The sequence below is a fragment of the Fundulus heteroclitus genome, chromosome 4 (assembly GCF_011125445.2).
Source record: "Fundulus heteroclitus isolate FHET01 chromosome 4, MU-UCD_Fhet_4.1, whole genome shotgun sequence".
NCBI classification, from domain to species: Eukaryota; Metazoa; Chordata; class Actinopteri; order Cyprinodontiformes; family Fundulidae; genus Fundulus; species Fundulus heteroclitus.
The window spans coordinates 19,659,515-19,676,868 of NC_046364.1; the positions used below are offsets into that span (position 1 = coordinate 19,659,515).

General features: G+C 43.5%; 1 protein-coding gene across 6 annotated transcripts in view; it reads left to right on the forward strand.

Moving 5' to 3' along the window:
* LOC105934128 (A-kinase anchor protein 13) overlaps positions 1-16,229 on the forward strand; it is a 117,498-nt gene extending 101,269 nt beyond the window's left edge. For 5 of the 6 annotated variants that reach the window (XM_036136243.1, XM_036136246.1, XM_036136248.1 and 2 more), the window contains 10 exons: positions 852-934; positions 1,030-1,218; positions 4,074-4,220; positions 6,408-6,481; positions 7,102-7,146; positions 8,685-8,735; positions 8,961-9,233; positions 10,446-10,625; positions 10,966-11,263; positions 13,527-16,229. In XM_036136243.1, the coding sequence (XP_035992136.1) occupies positions 852-934; positions 1,030-1,218; positions 4,074-4,220; positions 6,408-6,481; positions 7,102-7,146; positions 8,685-8,735; positions 8,961-9,233; positions 10,446-10,625; positions 10,966-11,263; positions 13,527-13,579 (1,393 nt within the window). In that variant the 3' untranslated portion in view covers positions 13,580-16,229. The remainder of the gene's footprint in view (positions 1-851; positions 935-1,029; positions 1,219-4,073; positions 4,221-6,407; positions 6,482-7,101; positions 7,147-8,684; positions 8,736-8,960; positions 9,234-10,445; positions 10,626-10,965; positions 11,264-13,526) is intronic. The other variant, XM_036136245.1, reaches the window with a different exon arrangement.
* The last annotated feature ends 1,125 nt before the right edge of the window (positions 16,230-17,354 follow it).

Below are 17,354 nucleotides of genomic sequence, written 5' to 3' on the forward strand. Positions count from 1 at the left end.
CTTTTTTTTTTTTTATCCCACCATCCAATTCCTTTTTAAAGCGTTGTTGTTGCCAAAGAAGTTTCCCCCCCTTTTTTTAACTGTTTACTGTACTTTACTTGTAGCTCTGCTGTGAACAAGCTCAGGTTTGGCCTCTCCTCTGTGCTGTAAAGCTGGGGTTAGACCTTTCTCAGTTTTTCTATGATAATGTTCGTGAAGTTGGGACAAAGCACTGCGCTGCCAGGAGGATTAGCTGCACTCTACCTGCGGATGGGATGTACTCAGGGAGCATCTAATGCTGGATTGGCTGTGAGGGCAGCTCGCCTATAAGCAGAGGATTATTCGAATGCAGCCAGTGGGAAGAAGGAAGAGATTTAGCACTCTGTCTCACTCCCTCCTGGTCTGACTTCTGTCAGAATACAAAACTGAAATCAAGCTGTTGGCAGGAGATGAGAACAAAACGCAACGCACACGCTATCTTCTCTCTGAATTATACATATGAATGGGCTCTTCATAAGATACGGCCAGAGCTCATTTTTATAAATCCTCTGTGGGAGGAAAAGAAGTTTGGGAAATGTCAGAAATTAGAGAAGTTATTAAGAAATTTCTCAGAGGTGAAGGCGGCGGTTTTAATTCTGTCTCCATGAATTTTGTAATGTCTTGTTTATGTTCTTTAATAAGGGTTTCTATTGTGCTTCTGTTTTTGCTTTTTCATCATCCTGCTTGATAATTCATCTTGATTAATACCCTAATTAAATAAATAGGTGACCTTTTGTTGATTATCTCTGTAACTCAGGAGGCTTTTAAAGCATAAATGCTGCCTTTTTTCCCCTCCATTCCGTGGTACATCTTTGCTCTTCCCATCTGTGCAGGGAGAAAGACGAGGACGAGGGGATCCCCAGTGAGACGGAGGACGACAAAAGACAATTAGAGAGCAAAGCCAAAGAGATCAGAGGTGAAAAGAACACATCAAACCTGCTTTTGTTAAAAGAGCCGAATTGCAAGTTTCTCCTTCAGATACCGTTACCGTTGTCTGTTTCTGCTGGCCAGATATGTTGAAGCAGAAAGATACGGAGATTAAGTCTCTGCTGGAGGAGAAGGTGCGGCTCTTCAGGGAGATGTGGGAGGGTTTGAGCCCCGGTGAAGAGGCCTGCAGGCAGGTGGAGCCTTTCTTCAGGTCAGCCTGCAGCCAGGAGCCGCCTCAGGGGGCGACTATCATGAAAGATGCCCTGCAGGAAGGTAAGACGGAGGAAGTGAAGTTTGTAGTGTTTGTGGTATAATGCATCTTTCATTTAGGTTTCCTGGCTCCGAAGCAACACTCACACGAACACTGTGGGAGGAAGACAGACAGCGCTGCAGCTCAGCTCCTAGTCATTGGCTTTTATCGTAGATGAGAAACACCGTAACGAAAATTAAGATCAAAGGATTTTTTTTTTTTTGTTTGGAACAAACAAACAAACCATTTCTATAATCTTCCACTACTGTCACACATATTCAGCCTCTTGTGTTTCAGCTTTATGTGCACAAATATGGTTGCTAGACCGTATGTCATGAACTGTTTTAACTAAAATAACACAATCATCTGTAAGGTTGCCACATCTGACCCCAGGTCCTCATTTACAACCTGCATGCTGCAGTTTAGGCTCTAAACTCTGTCAAGTAGCATGACTCACTGAGAATCTGCAGTCAAGTGCTTATTTATACAGTGTCTGCTTCCGAAATCTGGATCAGGCGTCACACTTCCATTTTGCCGGACCAAGAGACAATTTTAGATGAAGTACGTTAATACTGTGTGAACATTTTCACATTTTGTCACATCAAACCACAAACTTCAGTGTCTTTGTTGGATTTTATGCGATGGACCAACAGATAAAGAGGAGGTAAAATAATAATATATGGATCTCAATAACATTGTTGTAATAATAAGAAGCTAAAAAAGAAGCTGTATATTTGTGTTCTATCCCCCTGAGTCAAGGCTTTCTAGAAGAGTCACCCCTTGCTGCATTTACAGGAGCATCGTCTCTGCCACCTCTGCACGTCTAGATGGAACAACATTTTCACATTCTTGTTGCTAAATAGCTCAAGTTGGATACATGTTTTACTTTCCTGTCAGGGTTTTGGGTTACGGTGTTAGGGGTGTGTGTTGTGTTTTCTGCCACACATGGAAATTTGCACGTAGAGCAAAAGTTAGATTATAGTTTCATGTCACAAAACCACATCTGTGTCCTCTGCCTGGCTTCCAGCAGACTGCAAACAGGACTTCTTCTGGCTTTCTTGTAAGAATATCCTTCTTCTTGCCCTCTCTTCCATAAAGGCTAGATTTGTGGAGTGCATGAGTAAAAATGATCGCGTCCCCAGATTCTCCCAACTGAACAGCTCAAGAGTCGGCTTAGGTAGACGGCCATAGCTTAGCACATTTGCAGGAGAGCCGTAGTCTTTCCACTTTGGGATGATGGATTGAATGGAGCTCTGTGAGAAGTTCAAAGCTTGTGGTATTGTTTTATAACCTAACCCTGTTCTAAACCTCTCCGTTTTCTAGCAAACCTCTGATGCCTGCAGAAAACAGCTGGATTCATATGGAGATTTAGTCACACAGAAGGACCTTATCTATTAATTATGCTACTTCTAAAGGCAATTTGGTACACTGAACTAATTTAGGGGCATCAGAGTAAATAGCCTAACTAAAAATGTATGCATAAGTTTTCAGATCATTGATTTTGGGGGGAAAAAAGCCATGTACCGTTTTTCTTCTGCTTTATGATCAAGGCTTCTACAGTATGTGTTGAGGTTTCACATAATATCTCAAGTTTGTGTTGGGAACGTTTCAAAATCTGCCAAAGTTTGAGGGGTTTGAATACTTTTGCATGGCACAGCAAAGAAAACCTGTTTATCCACAAGAATCCTTCAGATAATTGCTCATCCTGTTTCTGAGATAATTGTGTCGGTCTCATCAGAGCTTGAGCGCGAGCAGAAAGCGAGCGATGTTTGTGTTCTGGGAAGGCTTCTTTTCAAAAAGTGCGCTGAGAACATAAAAGGAGTCGGGATGAGTTTTGAGATTGTGTTCGAGCTAGGCTTTGTGCTTCTGCCGCCCTGTTCATCAAATGTGCATGAGAAGAAAGCAGCACGAGTTGATCACTGAACTCCGAGAGATGCTGAACTGCATGTTGTGACAAAGAAATGGAAATATGGAAGAAGACGGAGATGCTCAGCACATTCTCTGCCCATTAAGATCACTTTATCTGGGGAAGACTTCACTATAGAAATGCTGCATTTTTTCCCCCTGCATGTATTCAGTAAAGTTAGTAATAATAACTTGTTTACTTTTTAAAAATTCTTCCTGGAGATGCACATTTTCTGGAGCATCCAGTGTGTTTTACTCTAAAAATCTACAGAGTTTTGTTTAATTTATTAAGAAAGAGTAATAGATTATTGTCAGATCTGAGGTGTGTGTGTTGTAGGAATAGCACAGGTTCAGTTGCCTGAAGGTTTCTTGTGTTACCGACATCTCAAACTGCACGTGGAGCTGAGTTGGTTGGAGCTGCAGTGATCGGAGCTGTTGGTTAGATAAGAAAGTCTCACACTGCTCTAGATTTTTAAGCATCGCTGCAGGCAGAAAAGACTCACAAACAAACACGAAGTCGATTAGAGCACCATGTCAGTGTTTTCCAGCTTGCGTCTTTGGTAACCAGGCACAATTTGAGGGAAATCAGTGATGCATTTTTCACCTCTATAGCCTTTCTACTATTGATGGATTTTTCTTTTATTCAGTTCAGTTCTCCTATTTTTACCTCGGGTCTCTTCCACATGCAATTTCTCTTTCCACAATTCATATCATTTTCACATTGCAAATATATTGAAACTTTTAGTGAAGAAGCTCTCTGGATCAAACAGGTTGCTGGTAGTTGCTCAGCAACAGGAGCCAGGAGTGCCTGGCTGGATTCTTGGGTGCAGAACTGAGCTGTAACACAGTTAGCTGGGATAATCCACTTACTGACCTGCACATTAATGTTTCCGTGTGTGTGTGTGTGTGTGTGTGTGTGTGTGTGTGTGTGTGTGTGTGTGTGTGTGTGTGTGTGTGTGTGTGTGTGTGGCAGTGGAGACGTTGCAGGCACTGGTGAACGGCAGCCTGGGGGGAGCGATGGCCAGCGTGCACGAGGGAGGAGGCGCCGGGCCGGTGTGTCTGCCCCGCCGGGCCGAGACCTTTGGAGGTTTCGATAGTCACCAGATGCACAGCGGCAAAAGTAAGCCCACTTTCTGCGTGCTTGCTGACGTCAGACTGTCTAATCAGATTCCGGTGCCGGGAAATGCTCGAAACACATCCACCTGCTTGTCCAAATGGCCGTTCTGATTCGGACTGGATAAGTCCTGATGCTGCTGTAAAAGCCCACGTTTAAATTTTCATCCTCAGAGTTGGAGGTGCTATGGCAGCAGGAGCCACACCCAACACTTCCCACAATGCACCTGTGCAGTGCAGCAGATGAGATATTTTAGAAGCGTCTCAGCCGAGCAGAGCCTCGGCTTCCTGAGGGAGACGTGGCCTGAAGCGATCCATCTCAACTCATGGCTTCTAAGCTGGGAGTTCCCCAGCAGCAGTGTTAGGGAACCAAAAACACCGCAAGTTATATTAACGCTAATCTAATATGAATGTGAGAGCAGAGAGGGAGAAGAAAGCAACAAAGAATATAACTGCTACACTATGACAAAAATCAAAGATGGTTGCAAATATTTTTCCAATTTCAGTGGATGGGGGAGTCAAGTAACCTTTCAAAATAATGATGCAGACTGAATCAAATAATACTCTACCCATACAAATGCTGCCTTGGTATGTTTCACTCCTCTATGGCTGACAGGCTGAAAGCGCCCATGCTCCAGCTCTTTTTTCATCTTTTCTATTTTATGAATTCATTGGAAATGTGACTCCCTCATGAACATATAGTCGCCATGCCTTGGATGATAGCAAAAATGCACAGGCATAAAACACAAAGTCACAAAACTTTACACAAATGATGTTGTTTATTTTTTAAGCAAGCTCAGAGTAACTCCACAGGCTTGGCATAATTTTCCCGTGGGATGCCTTACCTGATGCTAACGGGAGCTAGCTGCTGAAAATCACTGACACTTGTGTATATGTTGCAACACAAATTAAATGTTGTTACATAAAAATGGAAAGGAGATGGTTTTAAAAAAAAAGGCTTAATAGTGTGACTTGTCTTTCATTCATCCACTCTGGGTGACTACTTTGTTGATCCAGAATTTAATGCAAATCCTTTGAGGTTTATCTTTCTACTGGTTTTGCTAATGTAGAGGTGGACAATTTTGTCCATTCTTTGCATAAATTTAAACTCAGTCAGATTGCTTGGAGAGCATCTGTGAAGAGCCATTTTCATGTCATGCCACAAATTTAAATTGGCCTTTGACTAGGCCATTGTTTTACATGATAATGCTGAGATCTAAACCAAGGGTTCCCACATTTCTCGCCCTACAGCCCCCAAAATAACAGTGCCAGAGAATTGCATCCCCTTTTTTGCGGGTGGGATTTCTTTTTCTTCTTTTTTGGGTATGATGAGAATAAAGTTGTATTTTTATAAGAACTCTTAGTCTTGCAGTCTTCCCCCTGTGTTAAAATTAGGAATGTTGAGCATCTTGTAAAGTTTTACTTTTGGCGTCGGTTTCACAAATAAGGAAATACTAAATGTTTTTAGCACATCAACAACAAATCATCTGACCGTCCCCCTGATCTAAACTATTTCATCTTAGCTCTGCCTGCGGTTTGTGTCATTGTCTTGTTGAAACAGGAACCTCCACTGCAGTCATATGTGTTTCGCTGCCTACAGTCTTTATGTTCCTCCACCTTTCCATCAGTTCTGACCAGTTTCCCTGTACTTGTGGAAACAAAGCTCAACATGATGCTGCCGCCACCAAAAGTGATGAGACCGGTCCAAAGACGGGAGCGTTTTCCCTCTAAGAGCCGTTGACGGATTTGATTCCCATCAGTAAAAAAATGATTTACATGTAGAGGGTATGACTCGGTACGTCGTATGAGAGTCATTTCCGTTTGTTTTTAATTAAAAAGAAGGAAGTTTAAACATAAAAAAAAATCTTTTATTAATGGTTTCAGATGTTCTGTCTGAAATGTAATAAGGGGAAAAACGACAAAACTAGCATTTCTGAGAAGACAGGATTGATTTTTTTTTTCTTCTTCCCCCCTCCAAGCTGGTGGGCGATCAGCAGCTTGATGCTGCAGCTGCAGAGCGCTTATCGACTCCCCCTGCTGTGTCATCTCTAAAATGTGATCGCCTCCATAGCCTTACTATGACGATACCTGACACAAAATGAATGCTTTAAATGAGCACATTACTTCTTTTCATCAGCGCAGCCTCCCCAAATGTGCTGACTGCTCCGTCTTGCTTGTCTCCCTTTCCCGGCAGGTGGAGAAAGAGACGAGAGCGAGGATGCAGCGGGAGACCTGCGCAGGACGGAGTCTGACAGCGTTTTGAAGAAGGTCTGCGTCTCAACATTCAGCTTCTCTTGACTCAGACAGCCCGAGGCCATGTGTCCTCCTACATTAGCAACAGCATTTAGATAAATGTTGCTGCCCTCACCCCACCCCTCTGTTGGATTAGCCTCTTGACTCTTCCTGCCAGGTCTTGTTGCCACTGACGACCATCAGCTGGATATCTATCAGATGCGGGAAGAAAGAATCATGTTTATTACAATGCTGCTGGCATCGTCTGGTCCCGTATGCAGTCATCCTGCATATAATCATTTTTGGGATGTTTTATTAAAGCTGAGCTATTTTGTGCTGCTTGACAAAATAATTTCTGGCCCTTCAAGCAGAAAGACCTCATAAGTAATGTTCTGTGAACAGAGCAGGAGGAAAACAGCTGTGCAGCGTTTCAAAAATAGTCGGTGTGAAGTAAAAATTGAAACTCAAAAGGCTGCAGGAGTGCTGTGTTTTCACTCCTACACAGTTAGGTTTTACTGCAAAGCAACACGAACAGCATTAATCACCCTCTCATTGGCTCAAAACAGCCCAGCGGTGCGCTGGGGTACACAGGCAAAGACTCGGCGGTCGATGCATGCATGTGACTTCACTCAGTCTGTGTTCCTGTTTGCGTGCAGGGAGGAAACGCCAACCTGCTGCAGCTGCTGAAGAGGAACAGTGAGGTAAGAATGCCTTCCTGTCTCTGAACTCACTTAGAGAAGCTGTTGGCGTGGAAACGTTCAAAACAAAAGGCTGAAACTGCAGCCCAGCCCGTACATAAGGCTGCTGCAGCTGTGGGTATTGCATCAAGTGCTTTTTGAAAGTCGTGAGTTATAAAATGAACTAAGTGTAAGTGCCTTGCTTAAAAATAGAAAAAAATAAGCTTGGTAAAGTAAGCTTTTCAGCAGAAATAATTAACAGAGAAGCTTGTGAACAGTTAATACCAAGCTACAAATCTGGGATGCTGCTGCTGTGTGCTCCAGCTTTTACTGGCAGTGTTTTAAAGGGTTTACGAGTTGGGTTTCACAGCTCCTTGTAACATCACATGGATCATATTTGTAGGTTGGCAAACACTCAGCAAAGTAAAGGTCAGTGGCCTGGTCTTATTTAGAGTGTTTAAAAAGAAGAAAATGTCACGTCCAGAACACACTTGTATAAAACACAGCTTCTGTAAATACTGCAGGACAGAGCCTTGTACAGCTATTCCTGTCGCTTGAACTCTTTCACATTTTGGCAGCTTAGAAACGCGTGAAAGTATATTTATGGGATTTTATGTGATCGATCAATACAAAGTGGAAATAAGGACAAGGATATATGATTTTCAACACTTATATATCTGGAAACTGAGACGTCTACTTGTACGGAGTTGCATTAGGCAGTATTTTGTAGAAGCACCTCATGCTGTAAGTTAGAGTCCAGTTCAGCTTTGCACATACATTTTCTTTCAAGTGTTCTTTGCAACATACCTTAAACTCAGCCCGATTGGATGACTTAATATCTGTGTGTCTGCAGTTTTCCAGTCCTGCCACAGAATCTGAACTGGATGTAGGTCTTTAACTGAGCCATTCTAGCACATGAATGTTGTAGCTCTGGCTGTACGTTGGTGGACCTGTGACTCTCTACAAAGTCTTTTGCAGCCTCTAACCTAGCCTGTCCTCCAGCATTGTCCTGTATTTAGCTGTATCAGTCTTCCTATTACCTCTGTCCAGCTTTCTGCTAAAGAAAATCATTTTCAGAGCATGATGCAGCCTCGTCTGTGTTGATTCCAGGAGGGTTTGCCATCATAGTTTCCTGTCACAAATATCATATTTCATGGCCAAAGTTATAGTTGTCCCCTACATCGCAAACTGCAAACACGACTTGTTATGGCTTTCGTCTTCTTCCATCAATAGTAGATTTACAAAGTAGTTGTTCTGTTGGTTGTTTCCCCCACGTGAGCTGCTGATGGCTGCAGCTCATCCAGAGTTACCCTGTGCCTCTTGGCTGCTCCTCTGTATTGTGCTCTTCATGGCCTGTCTGTGTGTTTCATGATTTACCAGCTCATGATTTACCAGCTTTGCTGTTGTGCGATCCACTTTCTAAGATATCGTTTTAAAATGTCTACCAAGGGATAGAAATAATTTTGCAAGGCACTCTAAGCGGTTTGACATCAAGCTCGGTTATGATAACAGCAGGATGTTTTAAGTCGTATGGCGCTCATGGTTTTCACGTTCTCTAACAGCAGGTCCTCCACAGTGTCTCCAACCTGCATCTCCTGCTCAGCACTCTGCAGGTAGGCCACCTCCTGAAGCCTGCCTCCGTATGCTCCAGATCAGAACTGGAAAGATGAAAGATTGTGAAGTTTTATGCTGTTAAAGAATTTTTTTTTTTTTTTTTTTTTGAAAGTTTCTCTTCATGTGAAAGATCTGAGCATCAATTTTAGATTATGGTGAAAGTCATCTTAAAAATCCAAATAGTTGTGTGTCTGATGTGATCAGTATGACTCTCTTGGTCGCAGGCGGTGGTGGTCCAGCAGGACAGCTACATCGAGGACCAGCGGCAGGCCCTCAGCGAGCGCTCCTCCTCGTGCACGTCGCTGTCGCGGCAGTCGTCCCGGCCCAGCTCGCTGATTGAGCAGGAGAAGCAGCGCAGCCTGGAGAAGCAGCGGCAGGAGCTGGCCTCCCTGCAGAGACAACAGGCAGCTCTCGCCGAGGAGAGGCGGAAGAGGGAGAAGGAGTGGGAGCTGAGGGAGCAGCGGCTCTCCGAGAGAGAGTCGGCGGTGCACTTACAGGTAACCATGCATCATCTTCTCCAGCTTCGGTCCCCATTAGGCTTAGCAGCTGTAATTCTTAATATAACCGCTGGCATTTATTTTCCAGCAGTGGGATCATTTCATGCTGGAGTAGTTCACAAGTCCACATAATACAATAAGGTGAAAAGGATTTTGGATAAACTAGCTTTCTTCAGTGCTTTGTTGTTTATCTGAGACAACCTTAGTTCCTTGAAGTTGTAGCACTATATTATTAAACTTTTACTTTTCATCATAGAATGATGAGCGATACCATACCATACCGCACCATTTTTATTTCTAAAGCACTTAAAATACAAAATTGCAGCTGACCAAAGTGCTGATACATATATTAACATATGAAAGACACACAATTCAGTGATTTTGTGTGGAAATAGGATTTCTTAAAGATGATAGGATGTCGCTTTTTTGAGTTTGAGTGTTTCTAAAGAAGACTCACACAGACATACGACATAAAAACAGCTTCATTGCTCAAGTTCTTGAGACAACATTCATACCTCGATACTGATAGAAATCCTGTCAGAAAGGCACTAGAAACTAGGGTGGTTGTCCTGTAAACATACAACCAGAGCTACAGTGGAATGGTTTAGATCAAAGCATATTCATTTTTATAATTATTGTGCGCTATTTTGAGTTGTTATATTAAATAAAATACTCATAAGTCAATGAAGCTTGTTGTAAGTTGATCTAATGTGACAGTTCATGGGGCATGAGCATTTCTGCTAGGAGCCGTGCTGTATTTTACGTACATGCTGATAAACGGCCTAAATATGAGAGGAAAAAAAACAAACCTGAGTTCAATATTCTCTTAGAAATGTCATTAATCTTTCTCTCTATAGGTAAAGCTTACTGTAGCAGAAACTAGATATAATCAAGTGAATTCAACATATTAAAGAACAGCTTATCTTCTACAAAGCTTTCTGTTTACTGACTTTTTATACTTTTAACAAAACCAAGATGGTTTTCTGTAAGCGTGTAGCTTTCCAGGAATTGCGTTTGGTTCTTTATTGTGAATTGGATAAATAGAAATGGGATCAGACATAGGTTTGAATGAGTCAGACGGTGATTTCCTCTATGTTGCCGCGTGCCATTCAATCCAGCTTTGTTCATGTCTTAGGAGCTGAAAAAAGCCTCTGAAACATTTGAGCACTTTTGTTTCAATAAATCAATGGCAATGCCTCTCAACCACTGCAGGAGGAGGAGGTGCAAAAACAGCACAAGCATCTAGAGGAGGAGAGGTTGGATCTGCAGAGCAAGAAGGAAGAGTACCAACGAGACCTGGAGAGGCTGAGAGACGCCCAGAGGAAGCTGGAGAAGGAGAGGGAGGCTGTTCAGAGGCAGATCCACAGGATGGAGGAGTTGCGCCCGTCTGAGGTGAGCTGGGATGTGTCAGAAGAAATTATCAGTGTAACCATAACAGGAATCCTGCTGGAGAGCAGCCTCTTCTGCTGGCTCAAAGGAAAGCTGGATAACTCAGCAGAGGAAACGGAGGCTTGAACTCACATCCTCTTTGAATTGTATTAAAAATGCTGTCGCTGCTCGAGGCGCTCCCAACAGATTACCATTTACTTTAGCTGATAGTCTTCTGGAGGACGCCATTATTCTCCCCGTTAATCAACATTAACCCTTCAAAATACACACCCCTCATGCATATTCCCTCCCAGATGTCAGACAGCATCAACTCATGTGTCCGACCTCCTTCCTGTGCTTCCAGAGGACGCCCTCCACAACGTCCGACGAGTCCCTCCTCCTCCTCGGCAGCTCCCAGTCCCTGGAGCTGGACCCACTGGAACTCTCCCCTTCCTCGTCCTCCTCCACGCTGCCCAGGCTGCCGCCCCAACGCTCCAAGACCAGCAGGAAGGGCCTGAATCCCTTCACCTCATCCTCCGGCAGCCTCAAGGGCAGCGAGGCCAACAGCCAGATCTCCAAGGGCTTCCTGCAGCTGACCAAGACCAAAAGTAAAGACGGGAAGAAAAAGAAAAAGAGCAAAGGCGGTAGCGCGCAGGCAACAGGTAAGAAATGCTGAGGGATTCAATTATTAAGCGTCTTGCAGTGAGTCGGTGGGTTGAAGTGGAGTGTTTTACTGTCAAGGGCACTTCAAGTCAGATGCAGTGTTTGGATAGATAAGCGTTGTGGTTGGCTAGATAGCAGGAGATACAAATGATGAATGAATATTGTAGCTTTTCAGTTTTTCTTGGATATACAGAATATCACAAAAGGGAGTCCACCCCTCACATTTTCTACACAATTTATTCTATTTTTCCATTAGCCAACAGTGAAGATAGCACGCTTTGATAGAATGTAAAGTAGCCAGTGTACCGCACATCAGGGTAAATTTGCTGTCCCGTCAAAATAACCCAACACACGGCCATTAATGTCTAAACCGCTGGCAACAAAAGTCAGCACCCTTCACTGAAAATGTCTAAATTGTGCTCAGAGTTCACTAGAGCTTGACAGGTCACCGCCAGAGTCAGAGCTGGAGGATGTCAGAGACCTTGAGGGTCTTCCACAGACACTCAATAAGGTTAAAGTCTGGAGTTATACTTGGCCAGTCTGGCACCTTTACCCTAAGTCTTTTAAGCAAGGCATTGTTGGTCTTGGAGGTGTGTTCAGGGTCATCATCGTGATGGAATAATGCCCTGTGAGCTAGTTTCCAAAGAGAAGGGCTCATACTCTACTTCAGTATGTGACAGTAGAAGCTGGTTCCTGTAGGCTGGTGACTGTAAACGAGATGCACTCCTCTGGATGCTGCCACGCCCACTTGACACCACCTGAACAAGATCGGTTTAGCTTAGTCTCATCAGCACCACAGTCTTTGGTTTGTTCCATTGTATCAAAGCGGCATATCTTCAGTGTTGTCCCATGAAAATACATAAAATATGAATATAAAAAATGTGTTATACTGCAAGGTTTCAAGGTTTCCTGGACTTTTTTTATTATTTTTTTTGCAGTTTAGTGCAGCAGTACAGGCAGTAAAAATATCCCTGAAAAAGATCCGCATTTCTCTGCCGTATCTGTAAATATGTCTGGGTATAACATTTAATTTGTTGGTTCTAAAGTGGTTCTGATACCCCTGAGAAACTGTAAAAATGATTGCATTTGTATCATTTTAGCTGAAATAACTAGCAGGTGAATGGACTCTTTAAAGTACGTTAGTTTTGACGGAGAAACTCACAAGTTGACTCCCTGTCAGCTCTTTGTCTTTAAATGCAGCAACGGCTTTATCTGGAGCTAACAGGTGGCAAGTCTAAAGAAAAAAAAAGGTTTTATGGAGTAAATCCTTTTGTTTCTCCAAGGCATTCCTTAAACTGCGCGAGTCATAGTACTACTTGGGATGATGTATAAAAACCCTTAAAGTTATTTAATCTACTGAGAGATCATCTACTTAGTTGTTATGCGATTGTAAAGGTAATCTGGCAGTCGGGGTTTCAGGGTTTCCAGGAAGCGTGCAACCTCCTCCATGTCAACCTGACTTACATTTAAGATTCGCTGCTTCGTCGTCAGTTTCAGCCTCCAGCTGCCATCTGTGACCAGTGCTGATCAGAATCAGCACCGCAGCGGCTCTAACGCCATTCATCCTTTAAAGGAGGATGAACGGGGGATTTCTGCGAGCAAACAGGGAGGAAGGCTGCATCAAAGGAGAGCTTCATCAGTGTTCATATGAGAGGTTGTTTTATCCATCACTGAGACGCAGACAACGTGAACTACACGGACATTTATCACTGAGGGGTTCTGGGATTCAGCTCCGTCAGCGTGATGACAGCCACCGCAGCGTGCCCGTGCCTCAGCCGCACACCTTTCCCTCCCTGTTCTTATGGAGACCTGATTAGTATTTCATACGGGTCGCTAAGGCGCTGCACAGATTTGTTGCAGGAGTAAATTAGTCAGGAAAGTAAATTATTCAGCTGTCCTACATTTCAGGGGGAGTTGCAGCACCCTTTGAGCCTGAGCAAGTCTTTAAAACGAGCTGATCCCCCCCATCCCCCCGGTTCCCATATTCAACATCCTTCCTGTGTTTACAGATCAGACACAGACAATATCACTGACACAGCAGAGAGAAACATTTTGTATTAAAAGCACCGAGACATGTGTGAGCACAAATACATTTGGAGATGCTGCAGTGGCTGTGATATGAGCAGTGAACATACAGCACATTAGGCAGCTCCCTGAGGCAGCCTGTTGACACTTCTTTAATGGAGCTCTGTGACAGTGCAGGCAGAGGGAGGGCTCGGCAATCCCAGTCCTGACACTGACTCCTCTCTTCTCCTCTCTCAGAGCCCCAGCACGTTCCAGAGCCCCCCATGGATGGAGAGATCTTCTTCTGCTAAGACACCGCTCCGTCGCCTCGTCCGGCCTCTCCCTCTTCATCACGGCAATGGATCTGCCGCATCACTCTGGCACCCGGAGAGGACTGTGTTCCCGCACATTTTACAGGATAGCTCGTAGCACAGGCTGGTGGAATTATCTTTTATTGGATTTTCTCTAGAGATGCACCAATAAGCCTTTTCCAGGCTGGTACCGCTTCTCGTTTTTGGACCGATTCCCATATTATTTTTGGAGTAGAAGACATGAAAGAAATAAAATATGCTGCAGGTTCTGTGGTGGAGGTAGTAGTTTTGAATCCCGTAGAAAATAAGGAAATGACAAGATTATTCGCCTTTATTCATCAAAGCAGATGTCCCAAACGTTTAGCAGGTTTTTTTATTTAAACTTCACCAAACTGCATCCTGTTGGGAGATGCACTTATAGTCCGAACATAATGGGATCACTTAGTTTTCATGGAGTTAATGTGCAGTAAAAAATGACCGGATGATTACTGATCAGACCTAGTGGAGGGAAAAATCGGACGATTCCAATATGTGGCTGACCGATCAGTGCGTCTCTGATTTTAATTTTACATGTGAAGACACGGGGGACAACTGAACATAACATGCAGCAAAAGCGTTTTTTAAAGTGAAAACCACTGCTTTCATTCAGTGGAGCGATGATTTTAGCAGCTCTGTAATGTTGAAGTGTGAGCTTTCTCTTTCCAGCAAACATCTAGAATCTGTCCATTTGCAGAGTTTAGGCGGCTCACTGGGAGCATTTCACGGCGCCCCGGCTGAACTAAGAACGCCGGAAGCTTCTCTGTCTCTTGTCAGCGCCTCTGTTTCCAGCGCCGCGTGCTGGGATGACAGAGGCTACCCGTTTCCACAAGCGAGACCCGTCTCCATGCGGCTTCCGCTGCGTTCAGGGACACCCAGCCGGCTCCAAAAGCCACTCAGAAACAGATTAGAATTTCACCGGACTCTGTGTGGCGCCGGAACGTCCTCGACGCTAATCATATTCATTAACCGTTAATTGAAGACTGAAACCACTGAAGGGACTCTGTGTTGTCCTGGCAACATTTTTTTTTTTTTTCATCACAGGAGCTCAGTGGCTGTCTCTGTGTTTCACTCCAACATCCAGAGTTACACAAACAGACTGAAAAGCATTGGATTGCAACCTCTCATTTTTGTCAGCACCAGATTTTAGGCTAAATGGATTTGGCGAATGATGAGTTAAGTAATCCTCAGCGATGGCTTTACGCCATCCATCACGATTCCTGATGATGTTTTAATTTATTTAAATTAGGGATGTCTGCATTTTGGAGTGAAACTCTTAAAGACTCCACTGTAATGAAAGGATTGAGACACGCACTATCTCTCCATGTCAAATGGCTCAATTCATATCCTTTTAGTGTGTTGTAGAACCTTGGATGGATATTAGCTTGATCCTCGCGTTATCCGCCTGTCAATGAGCTTTTATGCAGCCCTCATCTTTCATCAGAGCCCAGACAACGGGGGGGGGGGGGGGGGGGGGGGGGTTTGTGTTTTAATTGCATGTAACTCTGCAGGTAGCATACTAATGGCTGCTGGTAAAGAGTTCAGCGTGCTCTTTCTTTTTGCTGCTTTCGGCTCTGGTTCTGCAGACGTGAAATCTGTTGATAAAGAGAAGGGGGGGGGGGTGCCACATGTTGATTTTAATGACATCTCATAACTTCATATAGTCCACTCAGTGTTTTTAAGCACTTTGGTCCCGAAACATTGATACATCTTTTTTTTTTTTTTATACCAATATTGTTTTTATTTTTTATTCTAAATCCAAGTCAACGGTGATCCAAAGAGAGAAGATGTGTTCAAGTGCATAAAATATGCAGTTTTGTTGACGTTTGGATGTAAAGATGAGGATGTTAGGTTTTATAGAGCGTTTTCAGTCCAGATTGCCCTCATGTTTATTCCTGTGGTTTATAGCCTCTAAGCCTATATTTTAGGCAGCACAGTTACCTGCTGGACAGGTAGGAAGCGAAAACATTAGGTTGTTAGAACAACAACAAAAAAAACAATGATAAAATAATATTTTAATTAGTTTAATCGGGTGAGCAGAGTCGACGCTTTGCTTCCTCGCTGCCTCTTTTGTCTTGTGTTTAAGTGCTTGTTTGTATCTGGCCTGTGTGTGCGTGCAGGGTCTGACTTCACGTCCAGGCGGGGCTGTTATAGTACGTCTTGTAAGAGGCTCACGGTGCTTGCCAATTATTTGCTTCACGTCCTTTTGTTTATGGATTTGGTGTAATCCTGTCGCAGAAAACAGAGGAAAGGGCTTTTTTTTGTCCCCCTTCAAATTAGGCGCTCGTGTGTTCTGACCACTAGGGTGCGCTGCACCTATAACTAAACAAACTCCCTCCCTCACCGAACCAAAACAAAAACGAACACAACAAAGAAAAGAACAAATGCGCTCCTCCCCGTGTGTCTGTACTGTCCCTGCTGTGAGAAATTGACACATTTTCCTCAGCGGGTCATCGGCGTACAGAACAGAATGACGGCTCTCACGCTCTGTGACATTTTCCCCTACGGCATTTGTAACTGACTGAAGGAACAAATAAGTTGTCAGATTGTAATTGGTTATTCAACGCAGGCAGTCAGCAACAGCTTTAACGTTGTGTGTGTGTGTGTGGGGGGGGACAATCAACAGATGTAATTCAGGAAAATGAGCTCCCTCCCTGATGACAACGAACCTGTCCGCGAGACGGGGGGGCGCATCAGGGGAAGCCCGCGTAGCCTTAAATCTCGACGATAAAATGCACTAGAAGTAGAAGCCAGCGTCTTCTCAGGACAGAGAGGAGAGCTTTTATACCTCTGCTTTCAATCGAAGGAAATGTTTGTACTATGAAAATGGTACACTGTTCATTCTCACCATTGTAAAAAGAAAAGGGCAAAAATGTAAATATGATCTATGTATAAAACTAATCAACTGTACAAAAAAAGAAAAAAAAAAAAGAAAAGCAAAACAAAAAATAGTTGGATTTGTGATTTATTGCAGCATTTTGTAAGAATGTTTTATTTATGTATGACCCTCATCCTCGAGGGGGGGAGGGGGTGAACAATGTAAAAGCATATTTCTCTCACAAAGATAATAATAAAAAAAAACATAACACAGTAAATGATTTGGTGTGTTATTTTTGTATGGATGCAGGATGCTCTACGTTTTGTCTCTAAGCTCATCTGGTGTCATCACAAAGACAAAGTCTAGATCAAGTGAACTAAAGCCTTACGTTCTAACTCACTTTGAGCTGTGAGCTTAGTAACGAAGCAGAGTAAAAACTTCTAGCTGTAGTAGAGGTGGCCTGGCATGAGATTCTCACGGTTTTATAACCTGGGCCAAAAAAAGCCCAGCTGTTCCACACCATTAAATCTAGCAAATATTTATAATACAATTTTAAATCAATCTAATTTTGTTGTTTCTAAGAGACAGAGTTCACACTGAACGCCAGTGGCTTTCCACATTAAATAAAGCACGTGCCTCGTTCGGTAAAATCGAGGTCCACCATGGAGAGTTGAACAAGCAAAAGAACGTGCCTCCTATTTGATGATGCCGTGGAGCAAGCATCCACGCAAATTGTTTGTGGGAGGGAGGTGAAATGTCCATCAACCAATGGCAGGCAAAAAACTAAATTAAATTCGCCCTGTTCGCATTTGGTGTGAACGCATTTTTAAACATGACACCATCATCTACAGAGGACATCCCAGCAGTTATGGTAAGCAGTCGTAGATCCCTTAGAATGGAGCAAGGATTTTAATCCTCCAG